The 19,560-nt window shown below is 32.7% G+C and overlaps 3 protein-coding genes across 3 annotated transcripts; 1 reads left to right on the forward strand and 2 right to left on the reverse strand.

Moving 5' to 3' along the window:
* Positions 1-4,303: 4,303 nt before the first annotated feature.
* LOC122298641 (UDP-glycosyltransferase 90A1-like) lies at positions 4,304-6,021 on the forward strand. The gene has a single exon (XM_043108479.1). The coding sequence runs from the start codon at positions 4,430-4,432 to the stop codon at positions 5,885-5,887; it is 1,458 nt and encodes a 485-aa protein (XP_042964413.1). The 5' UTR covers positions 4,304-4,429; the 3' UTR covers positions 5,888-6,021.
* Positions 6,022-12,638: 6,617 nt separating this feature from the next.
* On the reverse strand, positions 12,639-14,093 carry LOC122299583 (UDP-glycosyltransferase 90A1-like). Its single transcript, XM_043109965.1, has one exon. It carries the CDS (start codon positions 14,091-14,093, stop codon positions 12,639-12,641), a length of 1,455 nt encoding a protein of 484 aa, XP_042965899.1.
* Positions 14,094-17,596: 3,503 nt separating this feature from the next.
* On the reverse strand, positions 17,597-19,048 carry LOC122299584 (UDP-glycosyltransferase 90A2-like). Its single transcript, XM_043109966.1, has one exon. The coding sequence runs from the start codon at positions 19,046-19,048 to the stop codon at positions 17,597-17,599; it is 1,452 nt and encodes a 483-aa protein (XP_042965900.1).
* Between the last annotated feature and the right edge of the window lie 512 nt (positions 19,049-19,560).

Here is a 19,560-nt window from a genome sequence, read left to right on the forward strand (position 1 = left end):
TCAACTATATGTTTTCTAATGATGGCTATTTAACTAACACTAACTAATCTTGCTGGAGTCTTTGAGAGATCATTACCATATATATTAAAGATCATTCTCTAAAGAATAATAATAAAACCAATTTGTTTGTGACAAAAATGACTTTTTATATCCAAAATAGACTTATTGTTGTAGGAAATGATCATTTCCATTCTAAATAATCACTTATTGTTGTAGGAAATGATCATTTCCATTCTAAATAATCGACAAAAAAGAATTTTTTAATAATTCAATAATAATATTAAAAAATAATATTTTAATAATATTTTATTCAACTTTTAACTTCCATATAAAATTATCTCATATTATCTCATTTTCCAAACCACACCTTAACATCAACAAATCATGGAAACTGTCATTGTTTCGACCTTTAGGATAAAAGTATGTTATGAGTTGTTTCTGTCCCATAACTTTTTATTATTTTATTTTATTTTATTTTATTTTTGGGTCTAACGTTCCAATTGTAGTGGTATCTAGGCACCATGATCATGAACCAAAACAGCTCCCTTTGTTTTTCTTTTTGAAAAAAAGTAGTTTCTATCGTAATTTAAAATATAAAAACTTGGTTAAAAGAAAAGGAGAAAGGGAAAAGTAAAAGCAAAAGGAAACAATGATTGTGAACAAAGAATGTGGAATATTGGCGTATAGAAAGGGAAAGTGGGAGTGGTCTTTTAGATTCTTCTCTGCAACTCAAGTATACCCTACTTGTCCAATTGCCACACATTTTACTTTTTTTGAGAGTGGCAGAGACTGATCAGCGGCAAAGCCTAACACATGGGTGGTGGGTACCTTCCACTTCAAGGGAAGCATTCCCCCTATGGGAGCTTGCTAGCATGGCCATTTACTCCGGCTGAAAATCCTTTTTGATTGATCATTCCTTCATCTTTTACCATGAAAAATCGATTGCATTTATACCAAACCCTCCATGTTTTCTTTGTTTTTTTATTGGAAATCTATATCTCACGCAATTAATATAGGCTTGACCCAAGATGGATCCAAAGGCTTGCAAAGAGAGATAGGGTAACTTTTTCACACATACATTTGATGCTTTAATTCCTTATCGGCTACCATCATTGGCTAATTAGAAATTAAGTGAATGTCCTCAGCGGCTACCACTCCAGCTTGTCCCACTCACTGTTTAATTGCACAACCTTAAAAAGCTGCGACAACCCATCCCTAAAAACTACTTTCTGCATACTCTACTCTACATTTTGTTGCTTTTAAAACTTTCATGAATTATAATTCATTCATTAAACTTTGATCCGCGTTGTTTGACTATTATTTACCAATAATTAGATTAATTTTTATTTTTTTAAATAAGATAATGCTATTTATACATATAATTTTATTTACATAATGAAATTATACGTACTGATGTGTCAGTTATTGAAAATGTGAAAATTTTAAAATTCAAAATTTGAAATTCAAATTAAAAAAGAAAACACTAATAAAATAGGACTGCTACTCAAAATGTATAATATTATGCATAAAATTGTATATACGTGTAGCACCACCTCTTAAAACAATATACTAGATATAAGTTTAAGATTGGTTTTTTAGAACAAAAAAAAAAAAATTGTATGTCATTAATTATAGTTCGTTTGCTTTTATGAAGATATATCAATTTTAAGTTTGTCTTGCACCAATAAAAATTAAATAAAGGTATTAAAAAAAAAAAAGAAGACCCAAGGGCCCAAAGTCCTTAGAAGAAAGGTGCACCTTCGAAGCCCATTAAGGCCCATCAGGCCTATTGTTTTATAGCCCGATTTTCATCCAAGTTGACCTGTTACGATTCTAGTTGTTGATCTCTTTATCAGTCGCAACGGGGCAATATTTATATATATATATATATATTTTATGTTTAGCTTTCGGTCCATATGTTCCGGCCCAAGACCAAACCCCAAACTCAAAATTTCAAGACATATTACAAAATCAAATCAAACTTTATCTTGTTTATTATGCCTAAAATCTTTTATAATAATAAAAAGATAACACTCCAATTAAAAATTTTCCATTCTAAAAAATATATTAAAATTGAAATTAAAATTAAATTTTACCATTCGAATATCTTTTCAATCAGTCTATCAGCTCGAAACTCGATACATGGCAGGCAAGCATCTATGGATCTATTTCATAATATTCATATCAAAAGTGCATAATACTCGGTTGATTATGTACAAATTGATACCATTATTTATCAAAATTAAATGATCTTGTAGTCCATTTTTACGGCTGATTAATTCAACCGTAAATAATAATAATCATAATAAAAGAATAGTTTTTAATGCTCTAAAAAAGATGAAGACAATACACACATCGTGGACTTTAATATAGCCGTAAAAATGGATTAGTTTCGACTTTTACGTAGCTAGCTTGACTTTAATACATTGCACACATAGTGGACTTTGATACCTAGGGAATGTACGACACTACAAGAAAATTATTTATTTATGATTATTTAATTTTAATAAAATTATTTTTAATTAAAATTAATTGTTAATAATTTTTCAATTATAATAAATTAATTATAAAAATCTATTTTTCTTGTATTACGTGCTTGATCTTCCATTGAAGCAATGAATGTGCAAGAGTTTTGACAGAAGAAAATAATTTAGACAATATATTGACTCTCATGAATACAATTAGGCTAGAATTTGTAGGGTGTGGACTGCATTGCATTAAGAGTTTTGTTACATATAAACACAGTCGCGCACTAATCTGTGTATCAATATTGATTCATTTATATTTAAAATTTAAATTAATACTGTTTTTAATAAAATCTACTTTTTGATCAATCACATCATATTAATGCACAGATTAGTATACAATTATACTTGCAACTATATTTTTCCTTGCATTAAAGGGCCGGGGGACTCGAATACCAACGTCCAGCTTACCTACGTACGTCCTTTTCGTTTTTTCCAAGCAAAATCGATAGCTCCAAACTTCTGCAAATTAAAACATGCATTCGCTCCAGACTCCATTCATTTTAGTACTTTTTGCAGTAGTAGGCCGGTTTTGACTACTCACAAATCAATGGTATTCACTCAAGTTAGATCATTCATACCTGAAAAATATTTTAATCATAAAAAAAATTACATAAAAATAATTAATTCACAAAATACTATGAGTTAATATCATAAACTTACTTAATTTATTATAAAATAAATTTAATAAATTATATGAAATTAGGTTAATTTGTAAGTTTTATATTATATAATCTGTTGGTAATTATATTACTTTATAAGAATGCACGTGCATGCGTCTTATTTTAGTTCACTAGTTAAGTTTGGATAAATGTATATTGGTTTTACTTATCTTTTATTGCATGTAAAATAATAATATGACTATTAAAAATGTTTCATTAAATATATTCATACATATATTTTTATTTTTATTTTATTTAATGGTTAAATCAGTGACTATTAGTAAATTTATCTATTTTTTTTATTTTTTTAATGGTTAAGAATATTTAAAAAATAATTGAAGAAGAAAAATTATTTATACTAATGAGAAATGCTAAAGCTCTCGGGAGCTTTTATTTTTTTTACCGAATGCTTTTTTAATTATTATTTTTAACTTAGTGATTAAGTAAATTCTTTTAAGTAATGGTGTGATTTTTTTTTTAAATATTTAAGAATATAAAAAAATAAATGAAAAAAAAAAGGAAAAAAGAAGGTACATTCGGGAGCTTTTTATCCAAAATTTTTTCCATAACTCTAATTTATACATTCGATAGTCAACCTAATATTGACATCGTCAAAGGCGTGACGCTTGGCTTTTATTGAACCACTGCGTGCATGGATGCCGTCTTTGCCTGATCACCTGATCCACCGGTAATATATACAACTTATTCACAAGATGTTTATAGAGTATAAGGGGGACCTCTCAAAAAAGTAATCTGAAAACTGGCCGGCAAATTTCATAAGTCGCAGGAAATTAATTTCCCTTAACAATTCCCAGTTGTGGGACTGCACCGCAGCCTTCGTTATTATTTATTATGTGCCTTTCAAGTACTAGAGTTTTGGTCAACTATGTACACTGGTGCAGACACGCATACCAAATTGTCGTTTTGCTCTGTGATAGATGGATAGATATACAAATAAATAAATAAAACTTGAGGAGAAAGATTTGGAATTATTCAAGATAGACTGCTATCCACAGTACCTTTCATTAATATAGGGTGACGACGACGCGACGGTGCTTTAGGCCAAATCTCGGTGGAAATGCTAATTAGTTGACTAGCAACTCGGGCCGTTCGTTGTATTAATATATCATTCCCTAATATTCATGTCTCATGCTTTGGAATTGAAGCTATAACTATCCTGAGATATACAGAAGTAAGTCTCTGATCTCCCTCGATCCCAAGAATCATCATCAGATTGCAGTCATGGCTGCTGCTCGCCCACCACTCCATTTGGTGATCTTTCCTTATATGGCTCAGGGCCACACCATCCCATTACTAGACATCTCAAAAGCCTTTGCAATCCGTGGCCTAAACGTAGTCATCATCACCACCCCATCAAATGCTCCATTCATTGTTTCTGAAACCTCCAAGCATCCTAATATTTCTTTGTCAATCATCCCATTTCCAACAGTTCCGGAGCTTCCTGAAGGATGTGAGAACACTGCTGACCTTCCTTCAATGGCTCTATTGAGTACTTTTATTGAAGCCATCAAGAAAATGAAACAACCATTTGAGCGAGTTCTCAGAAACATGATTGCTGATGGGCATCCCCCGATTTGCGTGATCTCCGACTTCTTCCTAAGTTGGACACTCGATTCATGTCGTTCATTCGGAATCCCACGCATTGTTTCTCATGGAATGGGAGTTTTGCCAATGGCTATTTGTAAGTCTCTCACTTTGCTTCCCCTTATAACAAAGCCTTCCACAGATTTGGATCCTTTAGAGTTGCCAAACCTGAAACTGCCATTCACACTACATAAAGCTGACATCCCTGAAGGCTTCCTGGATTTTGATCCAAATGAACCTTTTGCGCGCATTATTATAGAGACTGGAGAAGCAGATATCAACAGTTGGGGAGTTCTTGTTAATAGTTTTGAGGAGCTCGAGGGTGACCATGTTGGTGTATTTGAATCTTTCTATTTCAACAATGCTAAAGCATACTGTCTAGGACCACTTTTTTTGTACAATAAACTTAAACAAGAAGTGGAGGTTGAGAAGGTGCAAATGCAATCCTATTCCTATATCAAATGGCTTGAGAAGCAAACTAGTTCCAATGGCAGTGCCGTGATCTATGTTTCATTTGGCACCCAAGCACACTTGTCGGACAATCAGCTCGACGAGATTGCCTTTGGGTTGGAGATGGCTGAACATCCATTCATTTGGGTGGTGAGGTCAAGGACTTGGGTTGCACCGGAGGTATGGAAAGAGAGGGTGAAGGAGAAAGGGTTGGTTTTACATGATTGGGCGGACCAAAGAAGCATCCTTTCCCACCCTGCAATAGGAGGGTTTTTGAGTCACTGTGGATGGAATTCCCTATTGGAAAGCATTTCAATGGGTGTCCCACTTCTGGCTTGGCCAATGCTTGGTGTTTCAGACCAAGAACTGAATGCCAAGTTTATCGTTTTGGGATGGGGAGCTGGGCTAATGATGCCACACAGAGGCGATGGTGGGGAGAAAAATATGACTGTTGGTCGTGACGTGATTTGTGATAGAGTGAAAGAGTTGATGGGAGGTGAGAAAGGGAGAAAGGCTAGGGAGAGGGCACAAGCATTGGGGAGAATGGCAAGAGGTGCTGTGGAAAAAGGAGGTTCTTCTGATAAAAAATTAGACCAACTGATTGATCAACTCAAAAATAAAAATGGCAAATCGTGGTCAATTTAAAGCTACTTTCCTAGTTTAATTATATCTCTATCAATATGCTTGTTTCTAGTTTTTAGGTAATTAGAGCTGCTTTATTACTTATTTAAGGGAATAGTGTAACGTTGTATTTTGAGTTAAATATGTCATATTCTATATCTTTTCCTTTACATATATACATATATTTATATATTATATATATGTAATTGCCAACGTAGTACCTTATTTATATGTAGCTTAATATCTAGAAGAAAACCGGGAAAAATGCCCATAGAGTCATCTTTCATATATATATAATGGGCAATGTACCGTCCAACCAATTTGAAGAAATAAAGTAATTAATGCCTTTGCGACTAATTGTAAGATGATAACATTGTTTTATTGTAATTTGTTTGACTAGCCATATCTAGTTTTCTTGCCCCCGTTAAATTGCATTTTTCAATTGTCAGAAAGATTAGACGTATTTAGTATATTATATATATATATTAATGACAAGGAAAAATGAATTCAAATCGTGCAACCTAATTTAATATTATTTGTAAATTTGCTATGTTGAAAACAGACTGATAATGCATTACTCAGGATGACACTCTAGCTAGCTAGCGACTTGAAACCATGATTTTTAGCTATCGAACCGTGAGTTCTTAATCTACGTATATAAAGAAATGAAGTTATACAGTTGACAGTCAGTCAAGAGAAGTGTCAGTAGCTGCTTGCAATTCTTAAACCTTCTACTGTCACCTCTCACTCTAGAAATCAGATCATCTCTTCTCCAAAAGAATCAAATTCCTCATCTTTTTCAGCTGGTATTCTTTCAACTCCACAATCTTCTCCTTGTGATAATTTCTCAAGTAAATCCACATCTTCAGCACCTACAATTTCTTCAAACCATACACCTTCAATAATCGGCAAAGGAGCAACAGGCCACATGGGCAATTCCATTCAATTTCTTTTCTTCAATTACTTCTGAAATTAAATCTTCAGTGAAGTTACCAAATGGTAATCTTGTTGAAGTAACCCATGTTGAAACAGTTTCTCTTTTTGAGAAATTGGTTTTACACAATCTCCTTTGTGTTCCATTATTCTCATATAATCTTATATCAGCTAGCAAGTTAACCCATGATTCCTTTTGTTGTCTCATTTTCATATCTAACCTTTGTTTTCTTCAGGAGCTATCTACATGGACAACGATTGTGATAGGTGAGAAAAGAGTTGGTCTATATAATTTCTTGCAACAATCTTTGGTTGGTTCCTCTATTGCTTCCTCGGTTCATGAAGATTTTGATTTGTGGCATTATAGACTAGGCCACATTTCTTATTCTAGGTTGAAATTTCTCAATAAATTTGTATAAGATATATACATGTTAGATCTCTTTCCTCGTACAATTTGCCCATTGGTTAAACAAAAGTGCTTGCCTTTTTCACCTAGTGATAATGTGTCTACATCTCCTTTTGCTCTCATCCATTGTGACATATGGTGTCCATTTTCTGTTTCTGCATTTGATGGCTCTAAATATTTCCTAACTATTGTAGATGACTATTCAAAATCTACTTGAGTTTACCTCATGCAAAACAAATCTCAAACCAAGACTTATTTACAATCATTCTTTAGTCTAGTGGAAACACATTTTTAAACTTAGATTAGACAGATTAGAATAGACAATGGAGTTGAATTTCATTTGCCTGAATATTTCTCAATCAAGAGTGTAATTCATCAAAGAAGTTGTGTAGAAAAAACTCAATAAAATGGTATAGCTTAGAGAAAACATCAACATCTTTTGAATGTTGCCCGCTTCTTACATTTTCAAGCATGTCTACCATTAGAATTTTGGGGTGATTGTGTCCTAACTACAACCACTTGATTAACCTAACTCCAACTCCCTTGTTGCCAGACAAGTCACCCTATGAAGTTTCACATTCCACCCCTCCTTCATATACCCATTATAGAGTGTTTGGTTGTCTTTATTTTGCATCCACTCTAACAAGAAATTGAACTAAATTTGACCCTAAAGCCAAATAGTGCATTTTTATTGGATATCCATTTGCTATCAAAGGATACAAACTATTTGATCTTGAAACTCATACTACTTTTATCACTCTGGATGTTGTTTTTCGTGAAACAATTATCCATTCTTCTTCCCTACTTCTCATCCTTTCTTTCCATAACAATCTTAATTTGTTCTACCCAAAAATGTCTCAGATATTGCTGATTCTCTTTTCTATAATTCTTCTTCAACTTTAAAAATTGCTGGTCACCCCTTCCATAATTCTTCTTCTTCAACTACAAATCCTCATTCTCCTTCTACCACTTCTCTTCCCATTAGTCAGTCAACAAGGCCACAGAAACAACCAAGTTATTTGCAATATTATCATTGTCAGCTAGTTGCTTTTCATTCATTACAATCTGTTTCCTTGGCAAATATTTCCATAGGTACAAAATATCATATTTCTAAATTCCTTTCTTATCATAAACTCTCTCCCTCTCACAACCACTTTGCCTTAACTATCTCTTCACACACAAAACCTACACCTTTTCCTAAGCCTCCCATATACTTGAGTGGCAAACAAAAATGAATGCTAAAATCAAAGCTCTTAAGGATAATGAAATTTGGACAATTATTTCTTTACATGCAGGGAAGAAATCTATAGGCTGCAAATAGGTTTATAGAATTAAATACAAAATTGATGGTAGCATAGAAAGATACAAGATAAGGTTGGTTGCCAAAGGGTATACTCAAGTTGGATGTTTAGATTTTCAGGAAACTTTTTCCCCAATTGCTAAACTGACCAAAGTGATATGTTTGTTAGTTTTAACAGCTACTAAAAACTGTCATTTACATCAATTAAATGTAAATAATGCATTTTTACATGATGACCTCAATGAAGAGGTTTATATAGATATACCTCTTGGTTATGCAAAAGAGGGGGACAATCGTGTTTGCAGACTCAAAAAGTCTCTTATGGCCTACGACAAGCATCTAGACAATGGTTTCACAAATTATCTTCTGCTATACTTGATTATGGATCAAGCACATTCAGATCATCCTTTGTTTATCAAATTTGATGCTTCCTCTTTTATTAATTTGCTAGTTTATATTGATGACATAATCTTAGCAAGCAATAATCTTCAATCCATTACTGAGTTACCTTTTTGAATAACAAGTTCAAAATCAAGGATTTGGGAGTTTTGAAGTATTTCCTTGGTTTGGAGGTGGCCAGATCATCTAAGGGCATTACTTTATGTAAAAAAAAGTATGCCTTGGATATTTTGCAAGATTCAGAATTCTTAGTAGCCAAACCAGTGAAATTTCCTATGGAGCAAAATGTCATATTTTCTTCTACTGAAGGTGAAGTCTTGGCAGATCCTTCTAGCTATCGTGGGCTCATTGGTAGACTCATCTATCTTACCATATTTAGACCTGACCTCGCATATGCAGTTCAAGTTCTTAGTCAGTATATAGAAAAACCGAGATAGCCTCTCCTAGATGCAGTGCATAGACCGCTTAAGTATTTAAAAGGCACACATGGCTAGGGTCTTTTGGAATCAAGGAAACCACGTTGACGTCCAATGAGAAATTGAAATCAAGGAAGATAGTATTTCACAGACGGCGCCATTGTAATGGATATGTTCCACCACCAAATGTAATCTTGAACCTACAAATTATAGATTGATTGCACTGGATGCCTGCAACCACTCTGATGTTAAAGTCAGTCAAAAGTGTATATTAACTCAAGTAGATATTTATAAGTGTTTTAAGGTTACCTGATACCCATATATATAATATAACCATATTAGTGCTTATCCGCTCTATTAGTCACTTTCGTGGGCCTTTGGCCTTTGGTTTTGGGCCATGCTCTTTATCATAATCCTTAGCTGGGCCAAGGTACTAATAGACCATCCACTTCTCTTTTGTTTTCTTTCCTAATAGCATATTTACCCACTTTCACTCACTCTCAACTACTCTCACGGACGTTCTTTGTCTCTTTCGCCTTATCTTCTCTTTATTTTTCTCCCATGGATTAACAGCTTCCCATGAGAAACTAGTCAAATTCTTGCTTGCTACACCTTCACAAAACCATTAGTCAATGAGTTGCTGTTAACCCCTTTCGTTGCTGCACATGGACAGACCAAGAGAAAATAAGGGAGAGAACTAAAGGTTTCTATAGGGAATCTTCACAAATATGTATACATGTACTGCATGATAAAAATTAAATATTAGTAGTGAATAATATTGAGCTCTTGAAGAGCCAATTTTATCTTGAATATTTTTGTTATATTTTTTTAGTTTCACAACACGTTATCAGCACGAGACTCTAGCCAACTGTAATATTCTTCAGATCTCATATCTCTGATAAGATATAATTAAATAAGTATCTTTAATTAAAACTTTTTACTTTCATACTTAATTTTTATTATATCATGCATATTGTCGGTTATACTACTTGATTATTATTATCTGTGGTGAATTTTTATTCCCATAATTTATATACCAATTATATCTATAGTGAATTTTATTTTCATAGTTTACGTACCACGTGGGAGCAAGCTGCACGTCGGGAACATGTTGCAGAAGTTAATTTGGAGCTTTCATATTGCTTTGTAGGTGGAGAGAGTATTCGAATCCCCCCACAAACATGACATCAACGGACTACAATGGTCCAACTCCGGGCCGAACAGCCTACAGACAAAGTAAAAGCAACAAAGTTGATCAAACACCCCAAACGCGTACGTATGTTGTCACTTCTATCCAAGCTATTGCTACGTGGTCAGCAATAAATCGGGCATGCCTCTCTTTCAGTTTTTTTTTTTTTTTTTTTTTTTTTTTTTTTTTTTTTTTTTTTTTTAATTTAAATTGATGCAGGCCAGGGAATCAGGTCCGATGAAACACGCTTGATAGATCTATATTAATAGGGTTGGATTAGTTTTAAAAGGCAGATTAGTGAAAATATGATAAAAATGACAACGTTTTTTTAAATTGAATAATATGGTGCATGCCGTGTTCATCATGTTAACATGGTGGTCCATGCTTTAACCTCGAAATAAGTCTTTACAATTTAGGTTATATTTTGTATTTTATCGAAATATTTCATTTTTACTTTTTAGAGATAATCTAATTCCAATTAGGGCTAGGTTTTTTGCAAGATCTTATTTTATTATGCTCAATATTTTTATGAATATTTGAGATTTTATCTTTTGGGACAAAATTCTCCTAATATTGAAGTTTCATAACTATTTGAGTCCGGCATATGAGTTTTAGTAATTTCGAACTTTATCAATAAATTTATTCTAAGAATTTCCTCTCTGTTTTACATATTTTCTTAATCTTAATCTTTAATTTTTATAAATTAACTAGCTGTTAGAATAGTTTTAATTGACATCATAAATAATTTTTATTATCCAGATCGAGAGAAATAAACATAAAATGTTTATCCCACTATCTATCACATGCTAGCTGAATTGTCAATTGACTCAATTCTGTTTTCAATTGCAAGGTAGTCAACAAGGTTCGAACGCAGTTTGGTTAGTTATGGACATGATTGGATCATTAACATAGATTAATTATTTGCTCTTAATGAGTCCACGCACGTGACATAAGTATGAATTAATCATTCATACATCTTGAAATTTTTATCTTTAATTATATCTTCTATATATAAAAAGTGTGTATGAAACGAAAAATCTTGTTTTAACGGTTTTTCTTGTTTTTCCGTTAAAGTTAACACCGTTTGTTTTAACGGTTTGGCACATAAAATGAAGACATAAATATTGAGAGAGATAGCATTCAATGTTGTTATATGATTTATTAATCTCAATAATTATAATACTTAATAGTTTATATAATAATAAGTAATTAAAAATTAGTTATTATATTTTTCTCTTTCTCCTTAACATATACACGTGTATTAGGTGCATAAGACGTGAATCCCTAAGTATAATATACGTGTATTATACGTTTCATTAACTCAGATTATTGAGTATTCCAAATTTAAAAATCTCATATAATATATAATATAAGTGCGTTTAATCAAAGTATTTTTTTTCCCCATGGTAGTAGGACGTAGCTTCCGCTAAGTCATATTCCATACGTGGGCTTGCTATGATAGGCATGTGACAAAGGCCGTGATCCTTGAGCTAATCAAGAAAGAGTAAATTCGGCCAACAATTTCAAAATATATTTTATGATTTATATATATGCTATATCTAGAAAATATTATACCACAAATTTTATAAAAAGATTATGTTTTAACTTTATGTTGTCCCTGATCGACTCAACCAACAGCAAATAAGAATTTCAATGTTGTCTCTATTGATTGTCTACAGGATGACATAAATTGATGAATTATAATACAAACATCAAACAATACATATTTTGAACTACCGTTTATGTTAGACTTTTATTAAATTTTTCGTATACATCTTTGCTAAAATTATAGATGTTATAAACATGTATTGGATTATATGATACTTTGAACTAATTTTTTTTATTTTCTCCAATATACCTTAAATTATTAAGTGACATCAATAATTTTTATAAAATATATATTATTTTTTACAAATAATCATTTCATAAAATTAGACAAACGTGCTTTGCACGTTACTCTCACCTAGTATATATATATATATGAAGATATGCAATATGACATTTTAGTCTTAATATAACATTACACTCATTCCCTTAAATAAGAGATGAAGAAGCTCTAATTACCCAAAAACTAGAAACAAGCATGCATATTGATAGAATAAAATTAAACTACAAATGTAGCTTTAAATTGATCAGGATTTCTCATTTTTATTATTGTTGAGTTGATCAATCAGTTGATCCAGTTTCTTATAAAAAGAACCACATTTTTCCACAGCACCTCTTGCCTTTATCCCCAATGCTTGTGCCTTCTCCCTAGCCTTTCTCCCTTTCCCACCTCCCATCAACTCCTTCACCCAATTACAAATCACATCACGACCAACGGTCATGATTTTCTCCCCACCATCACCTCTGTGTGGGATCATTATCCCAGCTCCCCATCCCGAAATGATAAACTTGGCATTGAGTTCTTGCTCTGAAACACCAAGCATTGGCCAAGCCAGAAGTGGCACACCCATTGAAATGCTTTCCAACATGGAGTTCCATCCACAATGACTCAAAAACCCTCCTATTGCAGGGTGGGAAAGGATGCTTCTTTGGTCCGCCCAATCATGTAAAACCAACCCTTTCTCTTTCACCCTCTTGTTCCATCCCTCTAGTGCAGCCCAAGTCTTTGACCTCACTACCCAAATGAATGGATGTTCAGCCATCTCCAACCCAAAGGCAATCTCGTCAAGCTGATCGTCCGACAAGTGTGCTTGGGAGCCAAATGAAACATAGATCACAGTATGGCCATCAGAACCAGCTTGCTTCTCAAGCCATTTGATGTAGGAATAGGATTGCATTTGCACCTTCTCAGCCTTCACTTCTTGTTTAAGTTCATTGTATAGGAAAAATGGTCCTAGACAGTATGCTTTAGCATCATTGAAATAGAAAGATTCAAATGCACCAACATGGTCACCCTCGAGCTCGTTGAAACTATTAACAAGAACACCCCAGCTGTTAATATCCACTTCCTCACTCTCTACAATGATGCATATAAAAGGGTCATTCGGATCAAAATCCAGAAGGCCTTCAGGGATGTCAACTTTACGCAGTGTGAATGGAAATTTTAGGTTTGGCAACTCTAAAGGATCCAAATTTTTGGTAGGCTTTGTTCTAAGGGGAAGCAAAGCGAGAGACTTACAAATAGCCATTGGTAAAGCTCCCATTCCATGAGAAACAATGCGTGGGATTCCGAATGAACGGCATGAATCGAGTGTCCAACTTAGGAAGAAGTCGGAGATCACGCAAATTGGGGGATGCCCATCGGCTATCATGTCTATTAGAACACCCTCAAATGATTGTTTCATTTTCTTAGTGGCTTCAACAAAAGTACTCAATAGAGCCATTGAAGGAAGGTCAACAGTGTTCTCACATCCTTCAGGCAACTCTGGAACTCTTGGAAATGGGATGATTGACAAGGAGATATTAGGATGCTTGGAGGTTTTAGAAATAATGAATGAAGCATTTGATGGGGTGGTGATGATGACGACCTTTAGACCACGGATTGCAAAGGCTTTTGAGATGTCTAGTAATGGGATGGTGTGGCCCTGAGCCATATAAGGAAAGATCACCAAATGGAGTAGTGGGGGAGCAGCAGCAGCCATGAGTGCAATCTGATGATGATCCTTGCGAGGGGAAAGCAGAGACTTTGAGGTTCTTTCTTCTGTTTATCTCAGGGTAGTTATAGCTTCATTTCCAAAACATGCATGAGACATAAAAAATTCCAATTCTTTCTCCTCGAGTTTTATTTATTTATTTAACTATCACTGAGCAAAAAGACAATTTGTTATGCGTGTCTCACGAGTGTACTGTCTGTAGAGTGCACAGATTTTCCCTAAAGTCAGTATTTTGATTCTTTTTTCTGAACTTGCAGATTTTCTCTTGTTTAAAGGTGACTTTTACTTTACTGGTAAAATCAAATCATTATATATATATATATATATTTTTTTTTGCGTAGCTACCCTTATAAATCATAAAAATATCCATTTACTAATTTACAACCATTCCTTTGTTTCTAGATTTTCAGTGTGACACACGTGTACTTAAATTATTATAAATACAAAAATTACTATCTAACCTTTCCAGTAAAACATTACCCACGTACGAGTTTGAAAACGTTAATTGCCAATGCTCTCTTATTTCTAAATCATGACACAAAGTGAATGCTTTTAAGATTTGAGTTTGATTTCAAGTGAATTTGTTTTAGTTTGGGTTTGTGTTGGTTATGAATATATATTATTCTATTGCTTATTTTAATAGATTTAGATAAAGTATAATTACCACTAAGCTATCGTTTGAAAATGAAGATACATAAGAATATTTAAATAATATTATTATTAGTTATGTATTAAACAAATTTTAAAATTTTAAACTATTTTTTACTATATGTATTTAATTGAATTGAATATTATATGACAAATATTTTTAAAAATTTAGTGATAAGTATTTCTAAAAAAATTAATGATGGAGGAATCATGTTTAAATTAATGTGATATACATATTGTAAATTACGTGATTACATCAGTTGATTCTATTTATTTATTTTTAAATTATACAAAAAAGTCATGTTGTAAAATTTTTAATTCAAATTCAAAGAGTAAATAAAAAAAAAAATTTAAGTAATAAAATAATAATAAATTAGATGTAAGATATCATTATCTAAATAAATATAAACTTATAAAACTCCACGTAAATAATAATTTATGCATTAAGCGGATTATAAGCTAAAAATAAATAATAAGTAGAATGCGGTGCAGTCCCACGACTGAGAATTGTTGAGGGAAAATGAACCCAGAAGTCTTTCCTGCGACGTATGAAATTTAATTGCAAATTTTCAGATTAATTTATTGAGAGGTCCCCTTACTCTATAAACATCTTGTGAATAAGTTGTATATATTACCGGTGGATCAGGTGATCAGGCGTAGACGGCATGCATGCACGCGGTGGTTCAAAACTTATTTTTTAATATTTTTTAAACTTCCTTAACTATTAATAAAATAAAATAAAATATAATATAAATTCACTAATAGTAATTTTCTTAACTATTAAAAAAATAAAATAAAAATATATGAGTAGATATATTTGGTGAACATATTTGATAATCATACTATTATTTTTTATATAAAAAAAGACAAGTAAAACAAATATATATATATATATATATATCCAAACTTAACTAGTGAACTAAAATAAGACGAGGAATGCTACACATCATCCCACACCACACACTTTATATATTAAAATATTATTTTTTATTTTTTATTTCATTTTATTCTTATTAAACTAATTGAATTATTCTATTTATCATCTACACACTACATATTTATTATAGAAAATAATAATAATAAGTGTGGTGTGTGAAGTGTAAGGATGACAAGAAGAATTTTTCAAATAAGACTCGCGTGCTTATATAGCAATACAATTGCAAAGGGATTATAAAAATAAATTTTAAAATTGACGTAATTTTATATAATTCATTAAATTTATTTTATAATAAAAATTAGTTTACGATTTTACGTATTACATTAATCATTTTACTTCATGTTATAAATTTATTTTTATAAAACTACTTTATAAATAAAGTATTTCTCTGTACCAATGATGAGTTAATACTATTGGGTTTTGATCAATACTATTGCAAAAAGAAAACATTTAATTATACGTATAATTGTATATTAATATGTATATTAATTTAATATAATTAGTTAAAAGATAAATTTTATTAAAAATAATATTAATTTAAATTTTAAATATAAAAAAATTAATATTAATATATAAATTAATACACGATTTAATTTATATGCAGTAAAACGCCTGCAAAAAATATTAAAATTAATGGAGCTGAAGCTGTCTGGACCGCATGTTTTAATTCGCAGAAGTTTGGAGCTTTCGTTTTTGCATGGAAAATAACGAGGAGGACGTACGTACTACGTGGGAGCAAGCTGGACGTCGGGAACATTTTGCAGAAGCTGATTTTGCAGAAGTTAATTTGGAGCTTTCAAATGCTTTGTACGTGGAGAGACAATGGGTATTTGATTTCCCCCACAAACATGGCATCAATGGACTACAATAACTCCAACTCCGGGCCCAACAGCCTACAGACGAAGTAAAAGGATCAAACACCCCAAACGCGTACGTATGTAGATCTATGTTAAGTTGGATTAGTTTGAAAAGGCAGATAAGCGAAGATGTGATAAAAATGACAAAGTTTTTTTTAAATTGAATAATATTATACACGTGTTATAATTTTAATTACTGATATTAAAGTTGCGTAATTTAAAAAATTCTTTTTGACATGCATGTCGTGGTCATCATACCATGGTGGTCCATATTTCAACTTCGAAATAAGTCTTTTTAATTTAAGTTATTTTTTGTATTTTATAGAAATATTTTATTTTTACTTTTTAGAGATAATCTAATTCCAATTAGGGCTAGGTTTTTTACAAGATCTTATTTTATTATGCTCAATACTTTTATGAATATTTGAGATTTTATCTTTTAAGGCAAAATTCTCATAATATTGAACTTTCATAACTATTTGAGTTCGACATATAAGTTTTAGTAATTTCAAACTTTATCAATAAACTTTATTCTAAGAATTTTCTCTCTGTTTTACATATTTTCTTAATCTTAATATTTAATTTTTATAAATTAACTAGCCATTAGAATCATTTTAATTGACGTCATAAATACTTTTTATTATTCAGATAAAGAGAAATAGACATAAAATGTTTATCCCACTATCTATCACATGCTAGCTGAATTGTCAATGCTGTTTTCAATTGCAAGGTAGTCAACAAGGTTCGAACACGGTTTGGTTAGTTATGGACATGATTGGATCATTAACATAGATTAATTATTTGCTATTAATGAGTCCACCCACGTGACATAAGTATGAATGAATCATTCATACATCTTGAAATTTTTATCTTTAATTATATATATATATATATATATATGAAGATATGCAATATGACATTTTAGTCTTAATATAACATTACACTTATTCCCTTAAATAAGAGATGAAGAAGCTCTAATTACCAAAAACTAGAAACAGGTATGCATATTGATAGAATAAAATTAAACTACAAATGTAGCTTTAAATTGATCAGGATTTTCCATTTTTATTATTGCTGAGTTGGTCAATCAGTTGGTCCAGTTTCTTATCAGAAGAACCACATTTTTCCACAGCACCTCTTGCCTTTCTTCCCAATGCTTGTGCCTTCTCCCTAGCCTTTCTCCCTTTCTCACCTCCCATCAACTCCTTCACTCTATTACAAATCACATCACGACCAACTGTCATGATTTTCTCCCCACCATTACCTCTGTGTGGGATCATTAACCCAGCTCCCCATCCCAAAACGATAAACTTGGCATTGAGTTCTTGCTCTGAAACACCTAGCATTGGCCAAGCCAGAAGTGGGACACCCATTGAAATGCTTTCCAACATGGAGTTCCATCCACAATGACTCAAAAACCCTCCTATTGCAGGGTGGGAAAGGATGCTTCTTTGGTCCGCCCAATCATGTAAAACCAACCCTTTTTCCTTCACCCTCTCTTTCCATCCCTTTGGTGCAGCCCAAGTCCTTGACCTTACTACCCAAATGAATGGATGTTCAGCCATCTCTAACCCAAAGGCAATCTCGTCAAGCTGATCTTTTGACAAGTGTGCTTGGGTGCCAAATGAAACATAGATCACAGTACGACCATCAAAACCAGCTTGCTTCTCAAGCCATTTGATGTAGGAATAGGATTGCATTTGCACCTTCTCAGCCTTCACTTCTTGTTTAAGTTCATTGTATAGGAAAAATGGTCCTAAACAGTATGCTTTAGCATTGTTGAAATAGAAAGACTCAAATGCACCAACATAATCACCCTCGAGCTCTTCAAAACTATTAACAAGAACGCCCCAACTGTTGATATCCGCTTCTCCAGTCTCTACGATGATGCGTGCAAAATGGTCATTTGGATCAAAATCCAGGAGGCCTTCAGGGATGTCAGCTTTTTGTAGTGTGAATGGCAGTTTCAAGTTTGGCAATTCTATAAGATCCAATTCTAAGGAAGGCTTTGTTCTAAGGGGAAGTAAAGTAAGAGACTTACAAATAGCCATTGATAAAGCTCCCATTCCATGAAAAACAATGCGTGGGATTCCGAATGAATGGCATGAATCGAGTGTCCAACTTAAGAAGAAGTCGGAGATCACGCAAATTGGGGAATGCCCATAAGCAATCATGTCTATTAGAACACCCTCAAACGGTTGTTTCATTTTCTTAGTGGCTTCAACAAAAGTACTCAATAGAGCCATTGAAGGAAGGTCAGCAGTGTTCTCACATCCTTCAGGCAACTCTGGAACTCTTGGAAATGGGATGATTGACAATGAGATATTAGGATGCTTGGAGGTTTTAGAAACAATGAATGAAGCATTTGATGGGGTGGTGATGATGACGACCTTTAGGCCACGGATTGCAAAGGCTTTTGAGATGTCTAGTAATGGGATGGTGTGGCCCTGGGCCATATAAGGAAAGATCACTAAATGGAGTGATGGGGGAGCAGCAGCCATGAATGCAATCTAATGATGATCCTTGCGAGGGGAAATCAGAGACTTTGAGCTTCTTCTATAGATCTCAGGATAGTTATAGCTTCCATTTCATAACGTGAGATATTAATCTAAGGAATTAAATACTCTAACCACATGGGGACAACCCTACAAATACTAAAAATAACGTATTAAATCATACAAAATCAGTAAACTTATTTTAATTTGTTGCATTTATAGACAACATTTTTGAATTAAATAACTGCAGGCGGCCCGACTTGCTAGTCAACTAATGAGTATTGCCGTGAGACTTGGCCCAAATTAAGCAGCGTCTCGTTGTCCTCACCCTTAACTGTAGGAATCACATGGAAAGCCGTCTATTTTTAAAATTTTTAATTCCAATTAATCTTTTGTAGCGAGAATCCCTTTTAATACAAAGAAATTTGTAAGAATATTATGATATAATTTTATATAATATATTAAATTTATTTTATAATAAAAATAATTTTATAATCTAACATATTTCATTAAATTTT

This window comes from Carya illinoinensis, chromosome 16 (genome assembly GCF_018687715.1).
Source record: "Carya illinoinensis cultivar Pawnee chromosome 16, C.illinoinensisPawnee_v1, whole genome shotgun sequence".
In the NCBI taxonomy this organism is placed as follows: domain Eukaryota; kingdom Viridiplantae; phylum Streptophyta; class Magnoliopsida; order Fagales; family Juglandaceae; genus Carya; species Carya illinoinensis.

Excerpts from the sequence above, each read along its gene's own strand:
- LOC122298641 (XM_043108479.1), top strand. The coding sequence starts at position 4,430 with ATGGCTGCTGCTCGCCCACCACTCCATTTGGTGATCTTTCCTTATATG.
- LOC122299583 (XM_043109965.1), bottom strand. The coding sequence starts at position 14,093 with ATGGCTGCTGCTGCTCCCCCACTACTCCATTTGGTGATCTTTCCTTAT.
- LOC122299584 (XM_043109966.1), bottom strand. The coding sequence starts at position 19,048 with ATGGCTGCTGCTCCCCCATCACTCCATTTAGTGATCTTTCCTTATATG.